This window comes from Amblyraja radiata, chromosome 23 (genome assembly GCF_010909765.2).
Source record: "Amblyraja radiata isolate CabotCenter1 chromosome 23, sAmbRad1.1.pri, whole genome shotgun sequence".
Classification (NCBI taxonomy): domain Eukaryota; kingdom Metazoa; phylum Chordata; class Chondrichthyes; order Rajiformes; family Rajidae; genus Amblyraja; species Amblyraja radiata.
In genome coordinates, this window is record NC_045978.1 from 39,700,360 (window position 1) to 39,725,641 (window position 25,282).

General features: G+C 43.6%; 1 protein-coding gene across 7 annotated transcripts in view; it reads right to left on the bottom strand.

Annotated features, from left to right (window-relative positions):
- Positions 1–6,478: 6,478 nt before the first annotated feature.
- tubd1 (tubulin delta 1) overlaps positions 6,479–25,282 on the bottom strand; it is a 29,567-nt gene continuing 10,763 nt past the window's right edge. For 2 of the 7 annotated variants that reach the window (XM_033042078.1, XM_033042081.1), the window contains exons 2-9: positions 22,110–22,271; positions 20,150–20,300; positions 18,100–18,316; positions 14,716–14,947; positions 11,447–11,611; positions 9,940–10,080; positions 7,675–7,858; positions 6,479–6,777 (exon numbers count right to left, since the gene is read on the bottom strand). In XM_033042078.1, coding sequence (XP_032897969.1) covers positions 6,663–6,777; positions 7,675–7,858; positions 9,940–10,080; positions 11,447–11,611; positions 14,716–14,947; positions 18,100–18,316; positions 20,150–20,300; positions 22,110–22,271 — 1,367 coding nt within the window. In that variant the 3' untranslated portion in view covers positions 6,479–6,662. Of the gene's footprint in view, positions 6,778–7,674; positions 7,859–9,939; positions 10,081–11,446; positions 11,612–14,715; positions 14,948–18,099; positions 18,317–19,379; positions 19,492–20,149; positions 20,301–22,109; positions 22,274–25,282 lie in introns of those variants that run through there. The other 5 variants (XM_033042082.1, XM_033042080.1, XM_033042084.1 and 2 more) reach the window with 5 other exon arrangements.

Below are 25,282 nucleotides of genomic sequence, written 5' to 3' on the forward strand. Positions count from 1 at the left end.
TCTCTGCTGAACACCTTTCTCCTCCTCTAGGGCCTGGTATCTTTTCTCCATCCCCGCACATTTCCTTATTATTTCCATCAATTTTAAAGTTATATACAGCACTTCAACTATCACTAATAACACCACTGCAAATATTAATTGTGCTCCCATCTCACCAAACCATTTGATCGATTAGCTAGATTACCACAAAAAAATTACCGGACATTGGTCATCTCCGTTTTTTATTATCACATCTACTGGTGATCCCGGAACAATAGAATCTCCTACCTTTTCGCCAGTGTCCTTTGGTCTTTTTTATCACCTTGGCAATGTTCTTTCTTATCTGCATCTTTCCCTCCTGGACCACCTGCACGTACCCAGGACTCGCTTTATCCGTAGGATCAGATTTCACCGATTTCCTCCCATATTCTTTTCACAAGTCTGTGAAACAAAAGTTAGGTTTCCGCGGGCAATGTCTTATAATATTCTATTCACAGTTTGCGCGCACCGGTTTTACTCCGTCCGCAACCTCAAAGTCACCTTTCAATTTTTATAGCGCGCTCTGGCACCTGCTTCAATTTATCCTACGTCCCGCGTGAGCAAATTGTCTTCTCCACTATTTTGCCTCACCCCATAGGCCTCTTGGCTAAGTGTGAGTCACCAGCCAGTTAAGCTAGGTTGCATGGGGGCTCTCCCTTCTTTCTGGAAAGCCCCCCGTCCCACTTTCGGTGGGGACTATTTTATAATTCTTTTATTTCCCCTTGTATTCATTCGCATCCCATTACAATTGAGATCCTGCCGACTACGCCAAATTCTGTGGAAGAAATTAAATTAGAGGGAAATTAATGAAAAACGTAAAGCGGAGACTTTGCAGATTTGATTTGAGATTTTATTGCATGATATCATGGAGAGATGGCGGCAGAAAAACTGCTCACCAGTTCTCTGACTTCACAGCAGAATTAGGCGACAGTTATACTGTGCTGTAAACAAATCTTGTTTTTTTTTAGATACAACTATACGAAAATATATTATCTACTACATGGGCACCAATTATTTCATTAGTCATAACATACTTTTTGTTTATGTTAATCTTATTCAACAACAGATGGTTAATACAAGTCAAACACAATACAAGGGCATCTTGACATTATTCTATCGCACATTTTAGGCGGCCCGCGTCACCATCCCCTCTCCGAGCCAATCATAAGCCCCCACATTTACAGTAACATTTCTATGTCACTAGCGGTAGGGTGTTCAGGTGGTCTACTGTAACTCCTCACAGAAGGGAAAACAAGCTTTGTTATCTCCTCTACCATTTCATGTTTACATTTACCATCCTCCCTTCAACATATTCCCAGACAAGAGGTAATACATCTTATCTTACTTTGCCGATTTCCATGAAACTCTTCTACACCTGGTCAACGAGAGATGCCAATTGTCACATCCAAACACCCTTTCGATACCTTGATCAATTCCAATCAAAATTAAGTAAGGAAGTATATTAATTTTTCTTCCACAGCGAGTCATGGCGCCAGGCGGAAATGGGCTCTGCCCAAGCCGGCTTCCCATCCCTCCGGGGTTATGTCTGTGCCTGGGTGGTACTTGAGAGGGTTGTCCCCGCGTGCCTTAAAACCACCTCCATCGTGCTGGTGCCAAAATACTCCACTGCGGCAAGCCTCAACGATTTCCGCCCAGTTGCACTTACCCCCATCATAACCAAGTGCTTCGAGAGACTGGTCCTGGCACACCTCAAAGGCTGCCTACCCCCCACATTGGATCCCTATCAGTTTGCCTACCGCAAGAATAGGAGTACGGAGGATGCCATCTCAACGGCACTTCACTCCGCCCTCTCCCACCTCGACAACAGAGACACTTACGTAAGAATGCTGTTCATCGATTACAGCTCAGCATTTAACACCATTATACCATCTAAACTGATCACCAAACTCGGTAACCTGGGCATCGACCCCTCCCTCTGCAACTGGATGCTGGACTTTCTAACCAACGGACCCCAGTCTGTTAGGTTAGACAAGCACACCTCTTCAACCCTCACCCTGAACACCGGCGTACCACAGGGCTGTGTGCTGAGCCCCCTCCTTTACTCCCTCTTCACCTACGACTGCACACCTGTACATGGTACTAACACCATCATTAAGTATGCAGATGATACAACGTTGATTGGCCTCATCAGCAACAACGATGAGTCGGCCTTTCGGGAGGAGGTCCAGCTCCTAGCAGCATGGTTCGCTGACAACAACCTGGCCCTTAACTCCAAGAAGACCAAGGAGCTCATTGTATACTTCAGGAAGTCTAGGGGCGGCACGCACACCCCCATCCACATCAACGGGACGGAGGTGGAACGTGTTTCCAGCTTCAGGTTCCTGGGGGTCAACATCTCCGATGACCTCTCTTGGACCCACAATACCTCAACTCTGGTCAAGAAGGCTCACCAGCGTCTCTTCTTCCTGAGGAGACTGAAGAAGGTCCATCTGTCTCCTCAGATCCTGGTGAACTTCTACCGCTGCACCATCGAGAACATCCTTACCAACTGTATCTTACCTTACCTAACCCCCCCCCCCCCCCCCCCCCCCCCCCCCCCCGGACACTCCTCCCACAGGAAAAACACTATGTCTGCGCACTGATCTCCCTAGCCACCTCGCATTGATTCTCCTGCCACTCCCCATCAATCCTACACTGGTCCCCCAATAATTCATCCTGTACTGACCCCCTTCCCATCCATCCTGCACTGCTCACCCCTTCATCCTGCACTGCTCCCCCCATCCATCCTGCACAGATCCCCCCCATTCAACCCCACTGACATCCCCCGCGCTCTCCCCTCATAATTTTACCTACTCCAACCAACACTCACTAATTCCCCTACCTCAATCCATCCAATCCACACCGATTCATACACCCCCCCCCCCCGACCCTATTGTGCTGTAAATGTCTTCAGAGCTAACATTGACTATGATAACAGAATGCAATCAAATATGTTTTAATTCCCAATGTTATTATTTGTTTTAATCCATAAAGATGGATTAATTAAATTTTGAACACGTGAAACATTAAAACCGCAGTGTTCGATTGTCACTGACACGTTATTACAGAATTCATTTTAATGGCAAATCAATGCTGTTAATATGGAGTATCAGTACTGTAGTTATTTAATGAGCAACATTCACAACTATACGTTGGATTTATCCAGGTTTTACTTCTACAGTCAGTCATATACATCACAAATTTGGTCGGGATATTTCAGTTTAAATTTTAATTCTGAAGTGGGACTGATGGAAAAAGCGTTTATCAACAATTTTTTTTTTAAATGGTGCTTACAAACTGGGTATCTTCATTGCCACATACATCTAATCTGAATGTCTGGTAATGTCTTGACACCTTTAAATATATTACCAAACATTTGCTGCATTTATGTCCTTTGGCCATCTCTTGTTAGTTAGTATAATGTCGGATGGGTATAGTCAGTTTTGTCAGCTATTATCATAAAATGCCTTTAGAAAATTCCTTGCAACCTGTATATTTTGTTGTGGATAAATTATGTGGGAAGCGAGTGTTTCTGTACCAATAGCAAAAACGACCCATGCTATGGCCATGTCATAATGTTCGGTCCTTCACAGAAAACATGCTTGTAGTGTGCATGGTTAAGCACATATGTTATCAAGGTCCAGGATTTATTGACACAGGTTGATCATACGCTGAATATTCCAACCACATTTTTGTTTGGAAGTGGAAAGAAATAATAAAAATTGCATTAATTGCAATGTGTAAAAAGAGTTGAGATACCGTATTATAATTTTGCTGCATGTTATTGTGGTATATATCATGTCTTGATTGGTGAATATGTTAGTTTGTGACTTTATTTGAAGCAGAAATAATATGTGAATGCATAATTCTGACTGGTAACTGCGCACTTCGTCCGAGCACACGTCATGCAAGCCATCTTAAATGACCACCTAAAATGTCATTTGGCAACCTAAAAAGCTGCCAAGGTTGCCCGGCTGGCAACAGGGAAAAAAAGTTAAGCGAGAGCCCTGGAATGACGGTGCTGGCTCGAAGGGCCAAATGGCCTGATCCTACACCTATTGTCTATTGTCTAAGTGTTGGTTGGGGTTACCAGGGTTAAGTTTCTGTTTATCGAAACTGCAGTAGAACTCGTTCAGGTCATTGGTCAACTGACGATTGTCCAAGGAGCGGGGGTTTTTCCTCTTGTAGCTTGTGATTTCTTGCAAGCCCTTCCACACTGAAGAGTCATTGCTCAACTTCTCAAAGTACCTTTCCTTGGCAGCTCTGATTCCTCTTCTTAGCTTGTACTTGGCCTGCCTGCATCCCCGCTCCTGTAGGATCTACCCCTGCACGCGTCAAAATGCCTAAAGTCAAGTCAACGCCTTGTAAAAATCTGAACGATTTGGTGAGAGTGTACGGGAGTGATATATTCTCCACGGACAACTGTGTGCTGTTTTGCAACGCATGTGAGAAAGCAGTGAATCATGAGAAAAAATATTTCATCTCCATGCATGTACAGACAGCTAAACACAAGTTGACGGCAGAGAAACAGAAGGTAGGAAATACGCAAGCTTGTCTCCTCACATTTACTGCTGGCTCCAATCGCAAATCTGAGTTTGAGTGATCTGTGTAACGCATTCATTGATGATAGAATTCCACTGTGGAAATAGGAAAACAAATCTCTCAGAGGTTTTTTAGGGAAATACACAGAGGAACATATACCAAGTGAGTCATCATTACGGAAAAATGGTGACAGCAACTTCAACATTTTTGTGCAGAAAATTAGAGATGAAGTTGCATGCAACAAAATATGGATCTCAATAGACGAGATAACTGATGCTGTGGGGAGATTTGATCCCAATGTGGTCATTGGTACACTGGAGGCAGGTCAACCATCAAAGGAGTATTTCTTGACATCGGAAGTATTGGAGAAGTCCAAGAGCTGAACTATTGCTCAGTTGTTTACATCTTCACTTGCTGTACTTTGTACTTAAAGTTCCTGGCGATGCAGGTGAAGACATACAAGGAAGATGTGAGAGGGTGATTTCAGCTAACAAAGATATTGAAGAAATACAAAACATAGTTCTCAAAGGTAGTTGTAATGCACAAGATATTGACATGAATGTAGAGTTTGTAGCTTGTTTCAGGTATGCACCAGTTACCTCAGCTGGGGTAGAAAGAAGTCTTTCACAACTGTAGCATATTCTGTCTGACAGACGGCATAGTTTAACACTAGATAATTTGAAAAAAATGCTGGTAGTTATGTGCAACCAGACAACGTTGGTCATTTAATGTAGTATACCTTTATAATTATCATTTTTAACCATATTTTGGTGTTGGAAATAAATGCCTCTTGATGCCTTTGTCAATAAATGCCTTTTTCGTAATTTTATTATGCCTGCCTATTTCAGAGATTTTTAGTGCCTAAACATACTGGCTCTAGTAATGAGGAAGGATTAGTTAGTGATCTTGTTGTGCAAAACCCCTTGGGCAACAGTGACCAAATATGGTGGAATTCTGCATTAGGATGGAGAGTGACACAGTTAATCCAGAGACAAGGGTCCTGAAATTGAATAAAGGAGACTTTGAAGGTATGAGATGGGAATTGGCTATGATAGACCGGCAAATTATCCTTAAAGGGTTCACAGTGGAGATGCAATGGCGAAGATTTAAAGACCGCATGGATGAACTCCAGAAATTGTTCATCCCTGTCTGGCGAAAAAAATAAAACTGGGAAGGTGGCTCAACAAATTTGATCGTGGTAAATATGAGGTGATTATGAAGGATTATGAAATATGAAGGATTACAAAGGGGTTAAGAGGGGGGAAAAAAAAAGAGAATGAAAGCAAGCTCGCGGGGAATATAAAAACACCCTTAAGGTATGTAAAACTAAACAATTAGTGAAGACGGATGTAGGTCCTTACAGTCAGAGACAAGTATAAATGCTCACCGAGATTGCACAATCCTGTCCTTGTACCTGCCCACTGGGAGATGACAGCCTGTCCATGGCTCCCTTTCCCCGAGTGGATTTTCACTGATCGTTTCCTGAGCCAACTTCTTCCCTGTTTACAAGCATAGAAACATAGAAAATAGGTGCAGGAGGCCATTCAGCCCTTCGAGCCAGCCATTCATTGTGATCATGGCTGATCGTCCCCTATCAATAACCCGTGCCTGCCTTCTCCCCATATCCCTCGACTCCACTAGCCCCTAGAGCTCTATCTAACTCTCTCTTAAATCCATCCAGTGATTTGGCCTCCACTGCCCTCTGTGGCAGAGAATTCCATAAATTCACAACTCTCTGGGTGAAAACGTTTTTTCTCACCTCAGTCTTAAATGACCTCCTCTTTATTCTAAGACTGTGGCCCCTGGTTCTGGAATCGCCCAACATTGGGAACATTGTTAGATTGAGCAGTGGATATCTGCTCATTGATTACCAAACTCGAGCAAGTATTCAGAAAAGGAAAGCAGGGGAGGCAATAAATTCTGAAATACTTTGTATTATCTTCTTTATATTATTTGTACACATTTTAAATACATCATAAAAATCAATCCAAAATTCAAGGATTTTAATTATTGATACATGGCGTGAACAACATTTCCGTCAAACTTGGACAAACCTGGAGCAGAGACAATTTATAGATGGTTGTATACATCTCGCACCATCATCAACTTTGTAATCCAAGATTAGAGTAACTAGCAATGACCTGTTCCATGGTGGTGAAACTGTCCAGAAATTCCTCTTCTGAGATTCCATGCTTCGTGTACTGATGCACATAAGCCCTGAAAGATAAAGTTTAAAAAAGTCTAAGCAAAGATACAAGAAATAAAATTGTAACCTTTGTCAACATCCTTTGTCAAGGCTTCAATTTAAAACAAAAATTATTTCCAAATAAAGAGTTACATTTTTCTTACACGGCACCTTTTATGATAATAAGAGGAAACCCATTGCATATACTATATGCTTTTGAAGTGTAGTTAAAATATAAGAAATGTTGGAGTCAATTTGCCTCTAGAGCTCAACAACGGCAATATGGTAAAGATGATTAAAAATAAAATCTATTTCAGCAACATTGATTGAGGGAGAAATATTGGTCAATGCTGGAGTGCTTTCTGCAGTAGGGTTATACATGTCTACTTGAGAAGGCAGAAGGAACCTCAATTTAACATCCAGGAGACACCATGTCTTGTAGGATCAGGGAGCACATAATCCATGAAATCAAGGAACAGTAAGATTAAAACCAAAAGAAAATAAAAGAAGGACACAAAACACAAGTGGGTTTGGTTTATAACTCCAACAGCAGCAACCTCGGGGAGAAATAATTACTGAAGAAGTAAGACAGGGTTGTAGTACAGCTGATACAAAAATTGCAGGTACTTTCATGAAGAGAGGAGCAAACATTTGGAGGATGCATTCACGAATGTTGAAAGACAACTGATTAGTAATCTTGGAAAAATGATCAAAATATGATAGAATTTTATATGTCATCACTGAGGAATGCTGTATTCAGAAACCATTCTTGAATATAAATATAGTCAATGGGAACTGAAGGCTAGAGGGACAAAGGCATGACATCAAAGGGACAGTGGAATAGGTGGCCCACAAATGGGGCATTCGAAATTAAACATCCAGTATAGCAGAAGACTTCAGAGCATGTAACTTGTAAAGCTAGCACCAACCTTGAAGCAAACATGTCCCAGGCTTTTTTCACAGCACTGTCCAGAGGTTTCAGGAGACACTGGCTGTTGCTGACTAGCGTGGCTGATTTTTCATACTTATTGAAGGATGTTGGTGTTCTCCATATGTTGAAGGCAGAATCTACAGGCATCCAGGAGGTGTACAGTGCCTGCTCCTTAAAAAGGCCTGAGAAAGCATATCATGGTCCCATGTTAACATAAAGATGCAGGACAGAACAGGCGCAGCGGTTGAGTTGCTACCTTACAGCACCAGAAACCCGGGTTCAATCCTGACCAGGGGTGCTGTCTGTACGGAGTTACAACGTTCTCCCCGTGACTTGCGTGGGTTTGCTCCCAGATCTCCAGTTTCCTCCCACACTCCAAAGTCGTACAGGTTTGTAGGTTAATCGGCTTGATATAAATGTAAATTGTCCCTAAATTGTGTAGGATAGTGTTTATGTGTGGGGATCATTGGTCGGCGCAGACTCAGAGGGCCTGTTTCCGCGTTGTATCTTTAAATTAAAACTAAGACATGGCCATTTCAGGTGATGCGTCACATAAAATCAAAAATCAACAACTCCAAATTCCTTGGCGCTACTGAGAGTACATTAAAATAATTATAATTAATATGTCTTTGCTTTCTATGAAAACAATGTAAGTTAGATCACATGGAATCCAAGGTGAGCTAGCCATTTGAAATGGCATGCTGGTGGGCGTCTTGGCGTGGTAGTGGAATATTGTTTTTCTGAATGGAGGCCCATGACAAGTGGAATCAGTGTGGCTCCACTGTTGTTCATCATCTGTATTAATGATTTGGATGAGAATGTAGTCGGCATGGAAGCAACTATGTGGTATAGTAGGCAGTAAAGAAAGTTATGAAAGATCACAATAGGATCTAAATCAACTGGGAAAGCGAGCCCAAGGAATGGCTGATGGAATTCCGACATGTGAGAGGTGTCGCATTTTGGTACGTTAAACCAGGATAGGACTTGCACAGTAAATGACAAAGCCCTAAGATAGTGCTGTAGAACAGAGAGACGTAGTTCCGTTACATATGGACAGCGTAGGGCAAAGCGTTTGGCGTGCATGCTTTCATCGGACAGGACATTGAGTGCAAGAGTTGGAATATCATGTTACAACTCTACAAGACATTTGTAAGAAGGGTGCAGAAATGTTTCATGAGGATGTTACTAGGACTGGAGGGTTTAAATCATAAGGAGACCTGCATAGGTTGACTCCTTTCCCTAGAGTGCAGTAGGCTGAAGGGCGACTGAATCATCCTACCACAACTAGAGAGCAGTCCTGAACTACTATCTACCTCATTGATTACCCTCGGACTTTCTTTGATCGGGAATTTACTGGCTTTACCTCGCACTAAACGTTATTCCTTTATCATTTCTCTATACACTGTAAATGGCTCGATTCTAATCAACGTATTTACATTTTCACTGTACCTCGGTACATGTGACAATAAACTAAACAGAGGTTTATAAAATCACGAGATACGGTGTGGGGGAGTCTAAAACCAGAGGGCACAGATTTACGTGAGACGGGAAAGATTTAAAGGGGATCTGAGGGACAACATTTTCACAGTGTGGTGGGTATGTGTAGAAATCTAACAGAGAACGTGGTAGAGATGGGTACAATTGCAATCTTTAAAACATATTTAAGTGGATCAAAGAGATTTAGTGGGATACTGGCCAAATGTAGGCAAATGGGACTGGCTCACAGTCCATGGTTGGCATTGATGAATTGGGCTGAAGGGCTTGTTTCCCTCTGTTTAACTCTTTAGTGAGAAATCAAGATTTAGTTTTCACGAAATTCAGTTATTATTCTGCATGTTAACCTCTTTTTTTTATAAAGCAAAAACATGCTTCAATATCATGTTAAATTCCTAGTAATATGTTGTTGTCACCATGTAAATTAAATGTATGATTTTAGCATTTTTTCCATAATTAAAGTTGGTTACACGTTTCTCGCATTAAATTCACATTTGATATGTAGCGATCCTAAAGATATACACAACAGAAGATAGATGCAAAATGCTGGAGTAACTCAGCAGGTCAGGTAGCATCTTTGTCAGACCAAAAGATATATAACTCGGATTAGCATTGGTATTAGAAGTGTAGGTTTATGAAGTGCTCTACACTCGTGAAGGAACCACTCTGATATGACTGATTCATCAGATCACTCTCTTTTCTAAAGATAAAGGAAGTTTAAATAAAATGGTAACAGTTTATATACAGTCACTGATGTTACTGCAATCACCTGCGTCAGCTTCCTGAACATCCTTGCCTCGCAATATCAGCAGGTTGGCCAGAGATGTATTGAAGTGCAGCTCCTTATTCTGAGAAACGTTTGCAGCTGGCTGGAGCCCTGATAGGGGAGGTTTCACTCGCCAGTCAATACCTAAAAACAGAAACAGATCACTAAGCTGGTCAACGTGTTTCTTGTCATGTACGGAGAGGTACACAGGACATAAATCTAGGGTTGGGGAAAAGGGGACTAGGCCAAGTGCAGACGGGTCTGCTCCCCCAACTCAAGATTCCACCACTCACCCGTTCCCCCAACGCAATATTGCACCACTCACGCATAGCCAACTGCGCAGGCGCGGCTCATTTCTCCTCATCCCACAGCACTCCCTCCTCCTCCTCTTCACACTCTCTCTTCAATCCCTAGAGAGGGAGGGATGGTAGAGGAGATGGTAGAGAGGGAGGGGGGTAGAGAGGAAGGGGGGGGGGTAGAGTGGAAGGGGGGGTAGAGAGGAAGGGGGGGGGTAGAGAGGAAGGGGGGGGTAGAGTGGAAGGGGGGGTAGAGAGGAAGGGGGGGGGTAGAGAGGAAGGGGGGGGGGTAGAGAGGAAGGGGGGGGGGAGAGGAAGGGGGGGTAGAGAGGAAGGGGGGGGTAGAGAGGAAGGGGGGGGTAGAGAGGAAGGGGGGGGGTAGAGAGGAAGGGGGGGGTAGAGAGGAAGGGGGGGGTAGAGAGGGACAGGGGGGTAGAGAGGGAGGGGGTAGAGAGGGAGGGGGGTAGAGAGGGAGGGGGGTAGAGAGGGACAGGGGGGTAGAGAGGGAGGGGGGGAGAGAGGGAGGGGGGTAGAGAGGGAGGGGGGTAGAGAGGGGGAGGCAGGGAGGGGGAGGCAGGGATGGGGAGGCAGGGGGAGGGAGGCAGGGGGAGGGAGGCAGGGGGAGGGAGGCAGGGGGAGGGAGGCAGGGGGAGGGAGGCAGAGAGGGATGGGGAGGTGAGAGGAGAGGGATGGGGAGGAGAGAGGAGAGGGATGGGGAGGGGGGAGGGGAGAGGGATGGGGAGGGGGGAGGGGAGAGGGATGGGGAGGGGGGAGGGGAGAGGGATGGGGAGGGGGAGAGGGATGGGGAGGGGGGAGGGATGGGGAGGGGAGAGGGAGAGGGAGGGGAGCAGGGAGGGAGGGGAGCAGGGAGGGAGGGAAAAATGCGAGAATGTGTGAAAATGGGAAGGCTGTAGCCTAGCGTTTGGAAGAAAATAGGAATTAACCAGATATTCACACACACAGCCACAAACAAGACAAATAGTTTTAGTATTATAGAGATATGAGGAGGACCTTATTCACCCCGAGAGTGGAGAGTACCATGACTGAGATAGTGGTGGAAGTCTAAATCAGCACTTGAATTGCCTCGGCAATGAAAGCCACGGGAGGGTGCCCAGCATGGAAGAGACGGGCCAAATGGCCGATTTCGAGACTGTTCATATCTAAATCTTCTAAAGTAATTGCTGCTGTTTGCTGTGGAATAGATGATGACTGACCTGCTTCCATTTTTGTGTTGGCCATCAGCATTTGTCGCAGGTGCTTCAGAAGCCCTGGCCATGCAAAGGTACTGAACTGCAAAGATGTGTCAGACATCTGTGGGATGTTCATCAGGCCCAGTAATTTATACTCTGGATGTGTCACCAAACTTTCCAGCAGATCACCTGCAGACAGAGAAGAATCAAAGATCAGTTGCTACTTTTAAAACAATTATTTATTTAAAGTGTCATTACAGCACAGGCTGCTGTTTGTCCCATTTGATTCTGCAGTGACTCGCTGCAGAGTACTCTGGGCAGGCCCATATCCTTGTTCTATTCCTATAATCCTGCAAGTGTATTTCCTTCAAGAAGCTATCCAGTACCAGCATACGCTCATAGCCAGTAGATACAAGATAATTACCATTCACTCCATAAAAAACATTCTTCGTCACATCTTCCCTGCACCTATTGCCCAAAGCCCAATGAATGTCCTCGAGTCCATTTAACATCAGTTAACAGGAGCAGGTTTTTCTTTGTCAATCTTATTTAAATCTGTCGAAATCTTTACAGTAACCTCCTTTGTTCTAAGGACAACACCCTTTTCCCTCATCGTTAAGTGAGGTGGTGACAAATGATGCAATGATTTGTTTAAAATGTATTCGTTTCAAGATCTGAATGTCACTGGTAAGACCAGTAATATGGCCATCTCTGATTGTCCTTGAAAGGTGCTGTTGAGCTGCCCGGCTCCAGGCCCCCACTGATGCTTTCACTGAAGCACATGAGCTGATAGGCCTGACACTCAACATTTACAAGGCAATGGTCCTCCACCATACTTTCCTCTCCGATAATAAAGGTTGATAGCAAGATCTTGTAAAACACAGACCACCTCCTTGCGAGCCACTGCATAGCGACAGGAGACATTGCTATATAGGCTTTTGTTAATGTGGAAAAGGCTATTTTGAGATCAAGATGCCAGACTATAACTTCTGTGCGAGGTCTGTCGGGCAGCAATATCCCTGGCCATTCATATACTGCTGGACTATCTACGCCAGGCATCCAGTGGCATTGGAAGAATTCACCAAAGCTTTTCAAAAAACAAAGCATTGGAGAAACTCAACAGTCAGGTGGTATCTGTGGAGGGAATGGACAGATGTGTTTCAAGCCTTCTTCACACTGAAGAAAGGTTCCATTCCAAAATGTCATCTGTCCACCAACAATAAAAATGTGGATATCAAATATGTTTGAAACATTACATCTGGAAGAGATGAGATTCCTCTTAGCAGATAAAGCAAACCAATTCCAAAAGACGTGGTCTACGTTTATGGACCTATTACAAGCATGAGGTGCAATAGTAATTTAAAAAATAAATAAATAAATAAATGGTATCAGGACCTGGCATTGGGAGATAAAACAACAAAAACAGACTTGGTTGGTAGTCTTTCTGCGGAGTTTAATGTTATAATAGAGCGATTGTCCTTACTTTCTTTTTCTTTCTTTTCTAGGGTCTACTTTCTTACTTTACTTCCTTCTCTAACTTCTTTTCTAAGGGGCTTTCTTTTCCCAACACTCTCCTGCACTTCACAACTCTTGCGCACCTTCTTTACTTTCCTTACTTCTATCTTTTTCTTAAAGCTTTAAAAAAAAAAAAAAATGAAGCGGTACAAAAAATGTATTAAGATATATGTGTTGTGTGTTATTGTAATTTACCGTACTTCTAATAAAATAAAAAAATAAAAAAAATAAAAAAATGTCATCTGTCCATTCCCTCCACTGATGTTGCCTGACCACAGAGTTCCTCCAGAACTTTGTGTTTTGCTTAAGATTCTAGCATCTGCAGTTTCTTGTGTCTCTGTTTCTGCAAAACCCTGGAAGGACACGTGAACAAACACTAGTGTCCTCTCCAAGGCCAACATTCCTAGTATTGAAGCCCATGTTACACTCAGTTTGTTACACTGGGCAGACCACATCATTAGCACGACTGACATCAGAATTCTGAAACTGACGCTCCATTTCCTTAGTAATACTTTCCAGTATTTACCGCACCATCTATTTGAGAACCTGCGGACCCACACCCACTGGCTGCACTGGCCAGCTGTGCCCTGCAGAGATCTGGCTGCTGGAGCACACCAGCTTTTACCACGCGTAAATTCAAGAGGAGCGCTGCACTCTGCTACAAGCCTCAGATGGTGCGGATGCTGGGATGGGGCTTCACCGTTTAATTGCCTTACAATGACCCTTACGCGGGGGTGCAGAGAAGGAATGCGGAATTGAAGTTAGAGACAGGCAGATCAGCTGATTTTATTGAAAGGTTACGCAAGCTCGAGGTTCTGGCTTTGGCCTGTTCTGGACTCTCATGTTTATTATCTTCCACCCATGAAACTGGCTCCCTCTAGTGACAAATACTCCCTGCCTACAACTAAAATAACAAACTACTGCAGGAACTCAGCAGTTCAGTGGTATCTGTGGAGTGAAATAGACAGACAACATTTTGAGTCAGGACCTTTCTTCAGACTGATAGATGAGGGGGGGGGGGGGGGAGAGCTGGCAATTAGCCAGCTGGTAGAAGAGGTGATGGGAAGGAGTGGGCAAGTAATAGGTCGATGCAAGTAAGGAGGGTTGATTGCCAGATTGGAGAGTGTTGCGATGTGGCCCAGTGGGGGGGAAGAGACAAGATAGTTTGGAGGTATTTGGAGATGAATTCTGTGGCAGCAGCTGGGAGGAAGGAGTGAACAATGGGAAGTGTGATGTTGGGGCACTATTAGATTGGCGGCTGTGGAGGGGAGATTGTCAGAAGTGATGAGACAGCGGGTTGGTGTTTGTGGAGGAGTCATGGTCAAGGTGAAGGTATGAGTGGTGTGGGAGCTGATGCCTGGCCTCAGCATGCTGGAGATTAGTCTGCAAGATTGCAATTGTCTGCAGGTCTGATGCTGAGGTTGGGATTGGTACGTCTGTGTTCGGAGAGAGAGATTTTGCACTGCTTGAGGGGAATGGAATTGATGTTGTGGTGGCAGTTGGAAATGAAAATGAATCAAGGGATATGGGGGAAAAAGCCAGAACGGGGTACTGATGTTGGATGATCAACCTTCAAGGTTCAAGGGTCGAATAGCCTACTCCTGCATCTATTTTCTATGTTTCTGTTAAGAGAGAATAGAAGTGTTGAGAGATGTCCAAGAAGAAGGGGAGTGTTGGAGATACACTCTGCCTGATTGTGAAGGAACTACAAACAATGAAACTTGGGGAAAGGGATAAATGGGGGTGAGAATGGTGAATAACAGTAGTTTTTTTCTTACCGAGTGGATTTGAGCCATACTCTGTCCCATGGTTTCTGGTATATGCTGGTTGCAAGACACTGGCAAGTTGATGTGCAATTACTTTATTGATGTCTGTGAAGGAGATCTGTTTTATATTCATCAGCTGCGAACAAATCTTGTGAATAATGTCATTCTCTTGAATGAGTAGTGCATCTGACGACTGATACAAGTGAGACAGGGTCAGCATTGTATTGTAATTCTGGACAATTATCTGCAAAACAAAATTCTCCTTTTGAAAAAATGAAACGTAAAAACACAAAATGGCTACATGATTCCCACTGCCGGTTGCTGTCAGGGCTCCTTACATTTCCCCAGTGCAATATCTCTTCAACTAGGAGTACTCTACTACAACTGCTGCATTATCATTACCCTTGCATCCACCCTCTAAAACATTTCACTGCCTAGCTCAGTACCCATTGTTCCTGAAGAAGAGTCTTGAGCCCTTTCTTCTCTTTGGTGTAAATCAGCATCTGCAGTCCCTTGGAGGCCGCGATACATTCATTGCTCATATGTCATCCCGAGGAAATATCCTTGTCCCCTAAACCACACCTGAAGTTACAGCCAATTGTAAGACAATTAAATCTCTATTGCTTGATTTTACCACAAATGATCCATGATCTGATACCTTATTTTAACCCGCGCAGGGCAACATTAGTTTTAGTAGCTTCATAGCCAGAGAAGAGCAAAAACCTGCTGGCACTGATAACTACAGTGCCCTCCATAATGTTTGGGACAAAGACCCATCATTTATTTATTTGCCTCCGTACTCCACAATTTGAGATTTGTAATAGAAAAAAAATCACATGTGGTTAAAGTGCACATTGTCAGATTTTAATAAAACCATTTTTATACATTTTGGTTTCACCATGTAGAATTTACAGCAGTGTTTATACATAGTCCCCCCATTTCAGGGCACCATAATGTTTAGGACACAGCAATGTCATGTGAATGAAAGTAGTCATGTTTAGTATTTTTTTGCATATCCTTTGCATGCAATGAGTGCTTGAAATCTGCGATTCATGGACATCACCAGTTGCTGGGTGTCTTCTCTGGTGATGCTCTGCCGGGCCTGTATTGCAGCCATCTTTAGCTTATGCTTGTTTTGGGGGCTAGTCCCCTACAGTTTTCTCTTCAGCATATAAAGGGCGTGCTCAATTGGGTTCAGATAGGGTGATTGACTTGGCCACTCAAGAATTGACCATTTTTTAGCTTTGAAAAACTCCTTTGTTGATTTAGCAGTATGTTTGGGATCATTGTCTTGCTGTAGAATGAACCGCCGGCTAATGAGTTTTGAGGCATTTGTTTGAACTTGAGCAGATAGGATGTGTCTATACACTTCAGAATTCATTATGTTACTACCATCAGCAGTTGTGTAATCAATGAAGATAAGTGAGCCAGTACCTTCAGCAGCCATACATGCCCAAGCCATAACATCCCCAACACCGTGTTCCACAGATGAGGTGGTATGCTTTGGATCTTGGGCAGTTTCTTCTCTCCTCCATACTTTGCTCTTGCCATCACTCTGATATGTTAATCTTCGTCTCATCTGTCCATAAGACCTTTTTCCAGAACTGGTTTCTCTACTGCTCTCTCTCCCCATCCCCGCACTCGCAACAAGGGCAGAGTCCCCCTAGTCCTCACCTTTCACCCCACCAGCCGGCAAATACAACACATAATCCTCAGCCATTTCCGCCACCTCCAACGTGACCCCACCACTCGCCACATCTTCCCATCTCCCCCCCATGTCTGCCTTCCGCAAAGACCGCTCCCTCCGCAACTCCCTCGTCAATTCTTCCCTTCCCTCCCGCACCACCCCCTCCCCGGGCACTTTCCGTTGCAGCCGCAAGAAATGCAACACCTGTCCCTTCACCTCCCCCCTCGACTCCATTCAAGGACCCAAGCAGTCGTTCCAGGTGCGACAAAGGTTCACCTGTATCTCCTCCAACCTCATCTACTGCATCCGCTGCTCTAGATGCCAGCTGATTTACATCGGGGAGACGAAGCGGAGGTTGGGCGATCGTTTCACCGAACACCTCCGCTCAGTCCGCAATAACCAACCTGACCTCCCGGTGGCTCAGCACTTCAACTCCCCCTCCCATTCCCAATCCAACCTCTCTGTCCTGGGTCTCCTCCATTGCCAGAGTGAGCAACAGCGGAAATTGGAGGAACAGCACCTCATATTCCGTCTGGGGACCTTGCGTCCGGATGGCATTAACATTGAATTCTCCCAATTTTGCTAGTCCTTGGTCTCCTCCCCTTCCTCAACCCTCTAGTTGTCTCCTCCCACCCTCCCGCCCTCGGGCTCCTCCTCCTCCCCTTTTCCTTCCTTCTCCCCCCCACCCCCCATCAGTCTGAAGAAGGGTTTCAGCCCGAAACGTCGCCTATTTCCTTCGCTCCATAGATGCTGCTGCACCCGCTGAGTTTCTCCAGCAATTTTGTGTACCTTCTCTTTTAAGTACTTCTTGGGAAACTGTAACCTGGCCATCCTATTTTTGCAGCTAACCAGTGGTTTGCATCTTGCAGTGTAGCCTCTGTATTTCTGTTCATGAAGTCTTCTGCGGACAGTGGCCATTGACAAATCCACACCTGACTCCTGAAGAGTGTTTCTGATCTGTCGGACAGGTGCTCAGGGATTTTTCTTTATTATAGAGAGAATTGTTCTGTCATCAGCTATGGAGGTCTTCCTTGGCCTGCCAGTCCCTTCGTGATTAGTAAGCTCACCGTGCTTACTAATCTGGTGTAGCAGTATCAATTTTGCTTAAACAGTTGATTTTGGTAAGACTAAGGTTTGGCTGATGTCTCTAACAGTTTTATTCTTGTTTCTCAGTCTCATAGTGGCTTCTTGGACTTTCATTGGCACAACTTTGATCCTCAAGTTGATAAACAGCAATAAAAGTTTCCAAAGATGATGGAAAGACGGGAGGAATCACTAGGTGCTGAGAACGCTCTTATACCTGCATGAAGGAGGCATTTAAACACCCTGAGCAATTACAAACACCTCTATATAGCCATGTGTCCCAAACATTATGGTGCCTTGAAATGGAGGGGGCTATGTATGAACACAGCTGTAAATTGTACATGGTGAAACCAAAATGTTTAAAAATACCCTCTGATAAAGTCTGACAATGTGTACTTTAACTACATGTGATTTTTTTCTATTACAATTCCCAAATTGTAGAGTACAGAGGCAAATAAATAAATTGTCTCAAACATTATGGAGGGTACAGTATATTTTACAAAGATTACTGGTTAGCTGACGATTTATTTCCTACATTCAATTTTATTTATGTTCGACGATTCTGCAACCACTGGAGCACAAATGGGACAGTACAAACCTCATGACAACGCGGAGATCTAGCCTACCTCTCCAGTTCCATATGGCCACGTGAGTTGATTCATTATCAATGAGTGTGGGTACCTATCCCGCAAGCACTGAGTGACAAATGTACCCAACCCAGAGCCGGTCCCTCCAGCCAGACTCATCATTGTCACAAAGCCACTGAGCCGCTCACATTTCTCAGCCTCCTGTTGGACCAGGTCCATCACAGCTTCTTCGTGCTGAGGACCATGAACACAGAACCTGAGCATCAAAACACACAGAAGTTCATAAGTTCGGCTCATCAAATCTTCTCTCCCACTCAATCATGTTTGATCAATCATTGAAAGTAGAATTTCACTGAGGCCGAGATGAGGGAAAATAGAAAATAAAAAATAACTTGCATTTCATTAATATCTTTCACATCCTCAGTATATCCAAAAGCCTTTTAAAGCCAATAAGATACTTCACCAAAGTCTCCTCATTGTCACAATGCATTATATGAAGCTTCAAACTGAACATAGCAAGATCCCAAAGCTGCAACACCATAACAACTAGAATCATGTGTTTTGATAACGACCTGAGCCAATAACTCGAGTATAATGTTCTATTCATTACTGAGTTATAATGAGCATGATGTTAAAAATATATTCGAATATTTCAAATATCTAAATGAATGATTTTGAGACAATACTTATAAGAAGGGTCTCGACCCGAACCGTCACCCATTCCTTCTCTCCAGTGATGCTGCCTGTCCTGCTGTCTCTAACAGTTTTATTCTTGTTTCTCAGTCTCATAGTGGCTTCTTGGACTTTCATTGGCACAACTTTGATCCTCAAGTTGATAAACAGCAATAAATGTTTCCAAAGATGATGGAAAGACGGGAGGAATCACTAGGTGCTGAGAACGCTCTTATACCTGCATGAAGGAGGCATTTAAACACCCTGAGCAATTACAAACACCTCTATATAGCCATGTGTCCCAAACATTATGGTGCCTTGAAATGGAGGGGGCTATGTATGAACACAGCTGTAAATTGTACATGGTGAAACCAAAATGTTTAAAAATACCCTCTAATAAAGTCTGACAATGTGTACTTTAACTACATGTGATTTTTTTCTATTACAATTCCCAAATTGTAGAGTACAGAGGCAAATAAATAAATTGTCTCAAACATTATGGAGGGTACAGTATATTTTACAAAGATTACTGGTTAGCTGACGATTTATTTCCTACATTCAATTTTATTTATGTTCGACGATTCTGCAACCACTGGAGCACAAATGGGACAGTACAAACCTCATGACAACGCGGAGATCTAGCCTACCTCTCCAGTTCCATATGGCCACGTGAGTTGATTCATTATCAATGAGTGTGGGTACCTATCCCGCAAGCACTGAGTGACAAATGTACCCAACCCAGAGCCGGTCCCTCCAGCCAGACTCGAGTATAATGTTCTATTCATTACTGAGTTATAATGAGCATGATGTTAAAAATATATTCGAATATTTCAAATATCTAAATGAATGATTTTGAGACAATACTTATAAGAAGGGTCTCGACCCGAACCGTCACCCATTCCTTCTCTCCAGTGATGCTGCCTGTCCTGCTGAGTTACGTCAGCTTTTTGTGTCTATCTTCGGTTCAAACCAGCATCTGCAGTTCCTTCCTACACTTTTATCAGCTTGGTCTGGTTTAATTCTCACTCGAGTTACGTGATTACAGATCTGAACTACTGAACTCTGATCAGTAGCAGAACCATATCAACATAACCGGTGACAGGAGTTTAGTAAAAGAGGAAGAACTGCGGCTCAACAATGCACACACCACTCAAATAATGTGGCAGAATGTCAGTCAGGGCACATAACCCCAATTCATAGATACAGTACTTCAGTGAATATTGTTGCAAGCTGAAGGTAGACACAAAATGCTGGAGTAACTCAGCAGGACAAACAGCATCTCTGGAGAGAAGGAATGGGTGACGTTTCGTGTCGAGATCCTTCTTCCAAACATTGTTGCAAGCTGGTTTGATTTCTGTGAGAAAGGAAAGATGGAATAGCTGCAAATGTTTTTTATGAAGGTTAGATTCATTCTTACCCATTTGCCCAATTATTTCCAGATCCTTGTTTCTGACAGAAGGCTGACTGAGCTCCGTATCTCCAGCGCCCTGAGCTTGCAGCTTTAGACACCGTGTGGCTGATGACCTTTGGCTCCATGTCAACCAGAACAGCCCGAGCGACTGGTACTCCTGCAAATCACACAACTACTTGACTCTAAAAAATCACGTTGCAGGTAATGAAAGATAGCAGAGGAAACTTCGCTTCAGAGCCTGCTTCAGAATTATTTTAGTTTAGTAACCCGAGTGAAGAATGGTGGATCACAGCAGGAAAGAGGAAGGAGATATTTAACAGGCTGGGTTTGTTTTACCCAAGGTTGAAAGAGTTAGTTATTAATTGATTGTTGTCATATTTAAGCTTTCCTGTTGTAAAAGGCCAATTGTAATGCATGATGAGATTTGGACAACTTCCATTGTGACAAGGGTTTTTTTTAAACTTAAGATGAAAAGTTCGCAGCTCTCTTACAAGGTTTTTTTAATGTAAGTTGAAGAGGTTAATCACATAAGAAGGGGCCCAGAGGATTCCATTGGGGTGACTGGCTTTTGGCAAAGAGTGAAAAACAACTCCATATTTGGAGGTGGATGATGGTTTTTGTACATTACATCATGCATTTGATTTTATTTCAGTACGTATATAAACTCGCGTGTTCTGGTATTTCTTTGTGTGTGCTGCTGGAGATTCAGACGTGAAACTGTTGCCACTGAGTCTCTCAGTCCACACCCGTCAGATGTTAAATTAAAACTTTGTATAGTCTTAAGAATTTGTACTTTGTCTATCCTTTAAGTGAACTTTTTCAAGGTGAAGGAGGCCGAGAGATGAACTGCTGGAGGTATATAAAATTATAAGGGGGGTAGGTAGGATAGATAGTAAAAACCTTTTCAAAATGGCGGAGCTATCTAAAACAAATGGGTATAGATTTAAAGTAAGAGGAAGGAGATTTAGATGGGATATGAGATAACATTTTCCATACGGCGAGTGGTTGGAATCTGCAGTGGCTGTTTGAACATCAACAATATTCAAGAAGCATTCAGATAGGTCCTCAAATCACTAAGGCATAGAAGGGTAAGGGTACAGAGAAGGTTCACCAGACTGATTCCTGGGACGTCATGACTTTCATATGAAGAAAGACTGGATAGACTCGGCTTGTACTCGCTAGAATTTAGAAGATTGAGGGGGGATCTTATAGAAACTTACAAAATTCTTAAGGGGTTGAACAGGCTAGATGCAGGAAGATTGTTCCCGATGTTGGGGAAGTCCAGGACAAGGGGTCACAGTTTAAGGATAAAGGGGAAATCCTTTAGGACCGAGATGAGAAAAACGTTTTTCACACAGAGAGTGGTGAATCTCTGGAACTCTCTGCCACAGAAGGTAGTTGAGGCCAGTTCATTGGCTATATTTAAGAGGGAGTTAGATGTCGACCAGAACAGCCCGAGCGACTGGTACTCCTGCAAATCACACAACTACTTGTCTCTAAAAAATCACGTTGCAGGTAATGAAACATAGCAGAGTACCTTGTAGCTAAAGGGATCAGGGGGTATGGAGAGAAGGCAGGTACAGGATACTGAGTTGGATGATCAGCCATGATCATATTGAATGGCGGTGCAGGCTCAAAGGGCCGAATGGCCTACTCCTGCACCTATTTTCTATGTTTCTATGTAATCAGATGGATGAGATTATTGTTGATAGGTAGCAATGAACAGTATGTCCATAGTGGAACAAAGGGTTTGTTTCTGTTCTGTTCCACCTAAAAGGCAGAGGACCAACTTCGGCAAAATGGAATTAATTCAAAATCCATTTTAGATTGTTATTAAGCAAATCAACTGAATGACCCACTTTGTACCCCTGATTTGTTTGATTCAATGGAAAGACGTTTTCCCTGGTCTTGTTGAAATGACTGTGCACAGACGTTAAGGGAAGCTATGGACAACAAGAGGCCTCACCATCATTGCTGCTGCTGAAGAATCGCTCCTGTGAAGTGTTCCAGTAACTCTCATTCCGGCCACTCTGGCCATCCATGCTCACCACTTCAAATAGTTGTTGCCCAATCTGGTTCCCACACTGGCCAATTTGCACCACCACCAGTGACATGACAGCCTTGGACCCTGTTCACATAATAAACATAGAATAAACATAATATCATGTTGCCCACCACAACAAGAGCTCAATTTCCACAGCGAGGAACCTAGGCTGTTTCCAGCACCATCAGCAGCCTCAGGTGCAATATGCCGAGCAGTAGAAAGTAGTCACAAGATGCCATGTCCTGATTACCATGAAGTAATCAGGACTTCAAACGCCGGGGGCTTTGACTTTGACTCTGACATCGGGGGGGGAGAGTGCAGTGGAGAGATAAGTTTTTTTGGCCTTCCATCACAGCAATGTGATGGATGTTTATGTAAATGATGTTGTGTCTTGGGTCTATTTGTTTGTAATGTATGGCTGCAGAAACGACATTTCGTTTGGACCTCAAGGGGTCCAAATTACAATAAATTGAATTGTATTGTATTGTATTGTATTGTATTGTATTGTAACAATCTGTGTGGATTCACCCTCCTCTCACCCTCATTTATGCTTCTTCTGATTTTATACACCTTTATAAGATCACCGCTCCTCCGGTCCATGGAATAAGGTCCTCGATTCAACTTTTAATTCAATGGTTCCACATAGACAAGAATTTCATGCATTTTATCAGATATGCTTTTTATCTCTGCTGATAATTTCAGCTAATTTGTCTTCTAATCAAACCTTTTGCAAATGCACCTTTTGTTATTCATTAGACTTTACTGCCAACTTTCAAACTGCTTATCATAATTGTTGTCATTTAATCATTCCTGCCTCTTCCCACTTTCACTGACATCAACTTCACCTTCCCAAACACCTTTAACCTGCACTTTCTCTGTAGCTCTAACACTCTTTGCTGCACTCTGTTTATTTTGTAAACTGCGGCCACGGTGGCACAGCAGGGTTCGATCCCGACTACGGGTGCTGTCTGTACAGAGTTTGTACGTTCTCCCCGTGAGTTTTCTCCGAGATCTTCGGTTTCCTCCCACACTCCAAAGACGTACAGGTATGTAGGTTAGTTGGCGTGGTGTATGTGTAAATTGTCCCTAATGTTAATGTGCGGGGATCGCTGGTCGGTGCAGACTCGGTGGGCCAAAGAGCCTGATTCCACGCTGTATCTCAAAAAATAAAAAATAAATTCTCTTTTGCACTATCTGATGTATGGTTTGTCTGGATAGTGCTCAAAATAAAGTTTTCACTCTACAGGGCTCTAACTTAACTTTTTTTCCTCTGTTCCAGCCGGGCAACCCAGGCAGCTTTTTAGGTTGCCAAAAGACAGTTTAGGTGATCATTTAAGACGGCTTGCATGACGCGTGCGATAATGTGCTCGGACAAAGTGTGTAGTTACCAGTCGGAATTATACTCAATGAAGCATTCACATATTATTTCTGCTTCAAATAAAGTCACAAACTAAACATATTCACCAATCAAGACATGATATATACCACAATGACATGCAGCAAAATTATAATACAGTATCTCAACTCTTTTTACACGTTGCAATGAATGTAATTTCTTTTATTTCTTTCCACTTCCAAACAAAAATGTGGTTGGATTATTCAGCGTATGATCAACCTCGGTGAGACCAAGCGCAGGCTTGGCGATCGCTTCGCACACCACCTCCACTCAGTTCGCAATAACCAACCCGATCTCCCGGTGGCTCAGCACGTCAACTCCCCCTCCCATTCCGAATCCGACCTTTCTGTCCTGGGCCTCCTCAATGGCCAGAGTGAGGCCCACCGTAAATTGGAGGAGCAGCACCTCATATTTCGCTTGGGCAGTTTACACCCCAGCGGTATGAACATTGACTTCTCCAATTTCAGGTAGTCCCTGCTTTCTCCTCCCCAGCTCTCCCTCAGCCCACTGTCTCCGCCTCTTCCTTTCTTCTTCCCACCCCCCCAACCCTCACATCAGTCTGAAGAAGGGTCTCGACCCAAAACGTCGCCTATTTCCTTCGCTCCATAGATGCTGCCTCACCCGCTGAGTTTCTCCAGCATTAATGTCTACCCATTCACACAAGTTCTGTTATCCCACTTTCCTCACCCACTCCCTACACATTAGGGGCAATTTTACAGAGACAAGTTAACCTACAAAGCCAATGTGTCTTTGGGATGTGGGAGGAAACGCACACGCTTGCAGGGAGAATGTGCAAATTCAACACAGACAGTGCCCGAGGACAGGATCGAACACAGATCTCTGGCGTGTGAGGCAGCAAGTTCACCAGCTGTGCCACTATATTTTGTTTTCCAACACACAAAAAATTATACTTTGATAACTTTGGTTACTAAAAAAAAGAAACTATCCATTTTCAGTCTTAAATCTCTAAGTGATGCTATGTCCCCCTTTACAGCTACTGTATGTTTTAATTCAGTTCAAGACTTTGGGACAGTACATTGGCCATAAAGTTGCTGCCTAAAAGTCCCAGAGACCTGGAATTGATCCTGAATATGGGTGCTGTCTGTATGGAGTTTGTTCCTTTTCCCTTTGATCACATGGGGTTTCTCCAGGTGCTCTTGTTTCTTTCCACATTCCAAAGGTGTGCAACAACCTTTTTCAGAACCAACCCAAAACATAATATTTTCCTTTTGACAGAGATTCTGTCTGACCTGTTAGTTACTCCAGCTTTTTGTGTCTATCTTCAGTTTAAACCAGCATCTGCAGTTCCTTCCTACACACACGATACTATACGATAGAACTTTATGACATGCAGCAAAAGCTGCTAAGCCTGTGGTCAGAACAACAAAAAGGTGGACAAGCGAGGGCATTGAGAACCTACAATCCTGCTTTGACTGCACGGATTGGAATGCGTTCAGGGAAACAACCACAAGCCTCGATGAGTATACGGATACTGTATCATCATATGTCAGCTTTTGCGAGGACAGTTGCATTCCAACTAAGACCCAGACATGGTTCAACAACAACAAGCCCTGGTTCACTGCAGAACTTAGACAGCTCCGACGATCTAAAGAGGAGGCCTACAGGAGCGGGGAAGCAGATCTCTGCAGGCAGGCCAAGTACAAGCTGAGAAGAGGAATCAGAACTGCCAAGGAAAGGT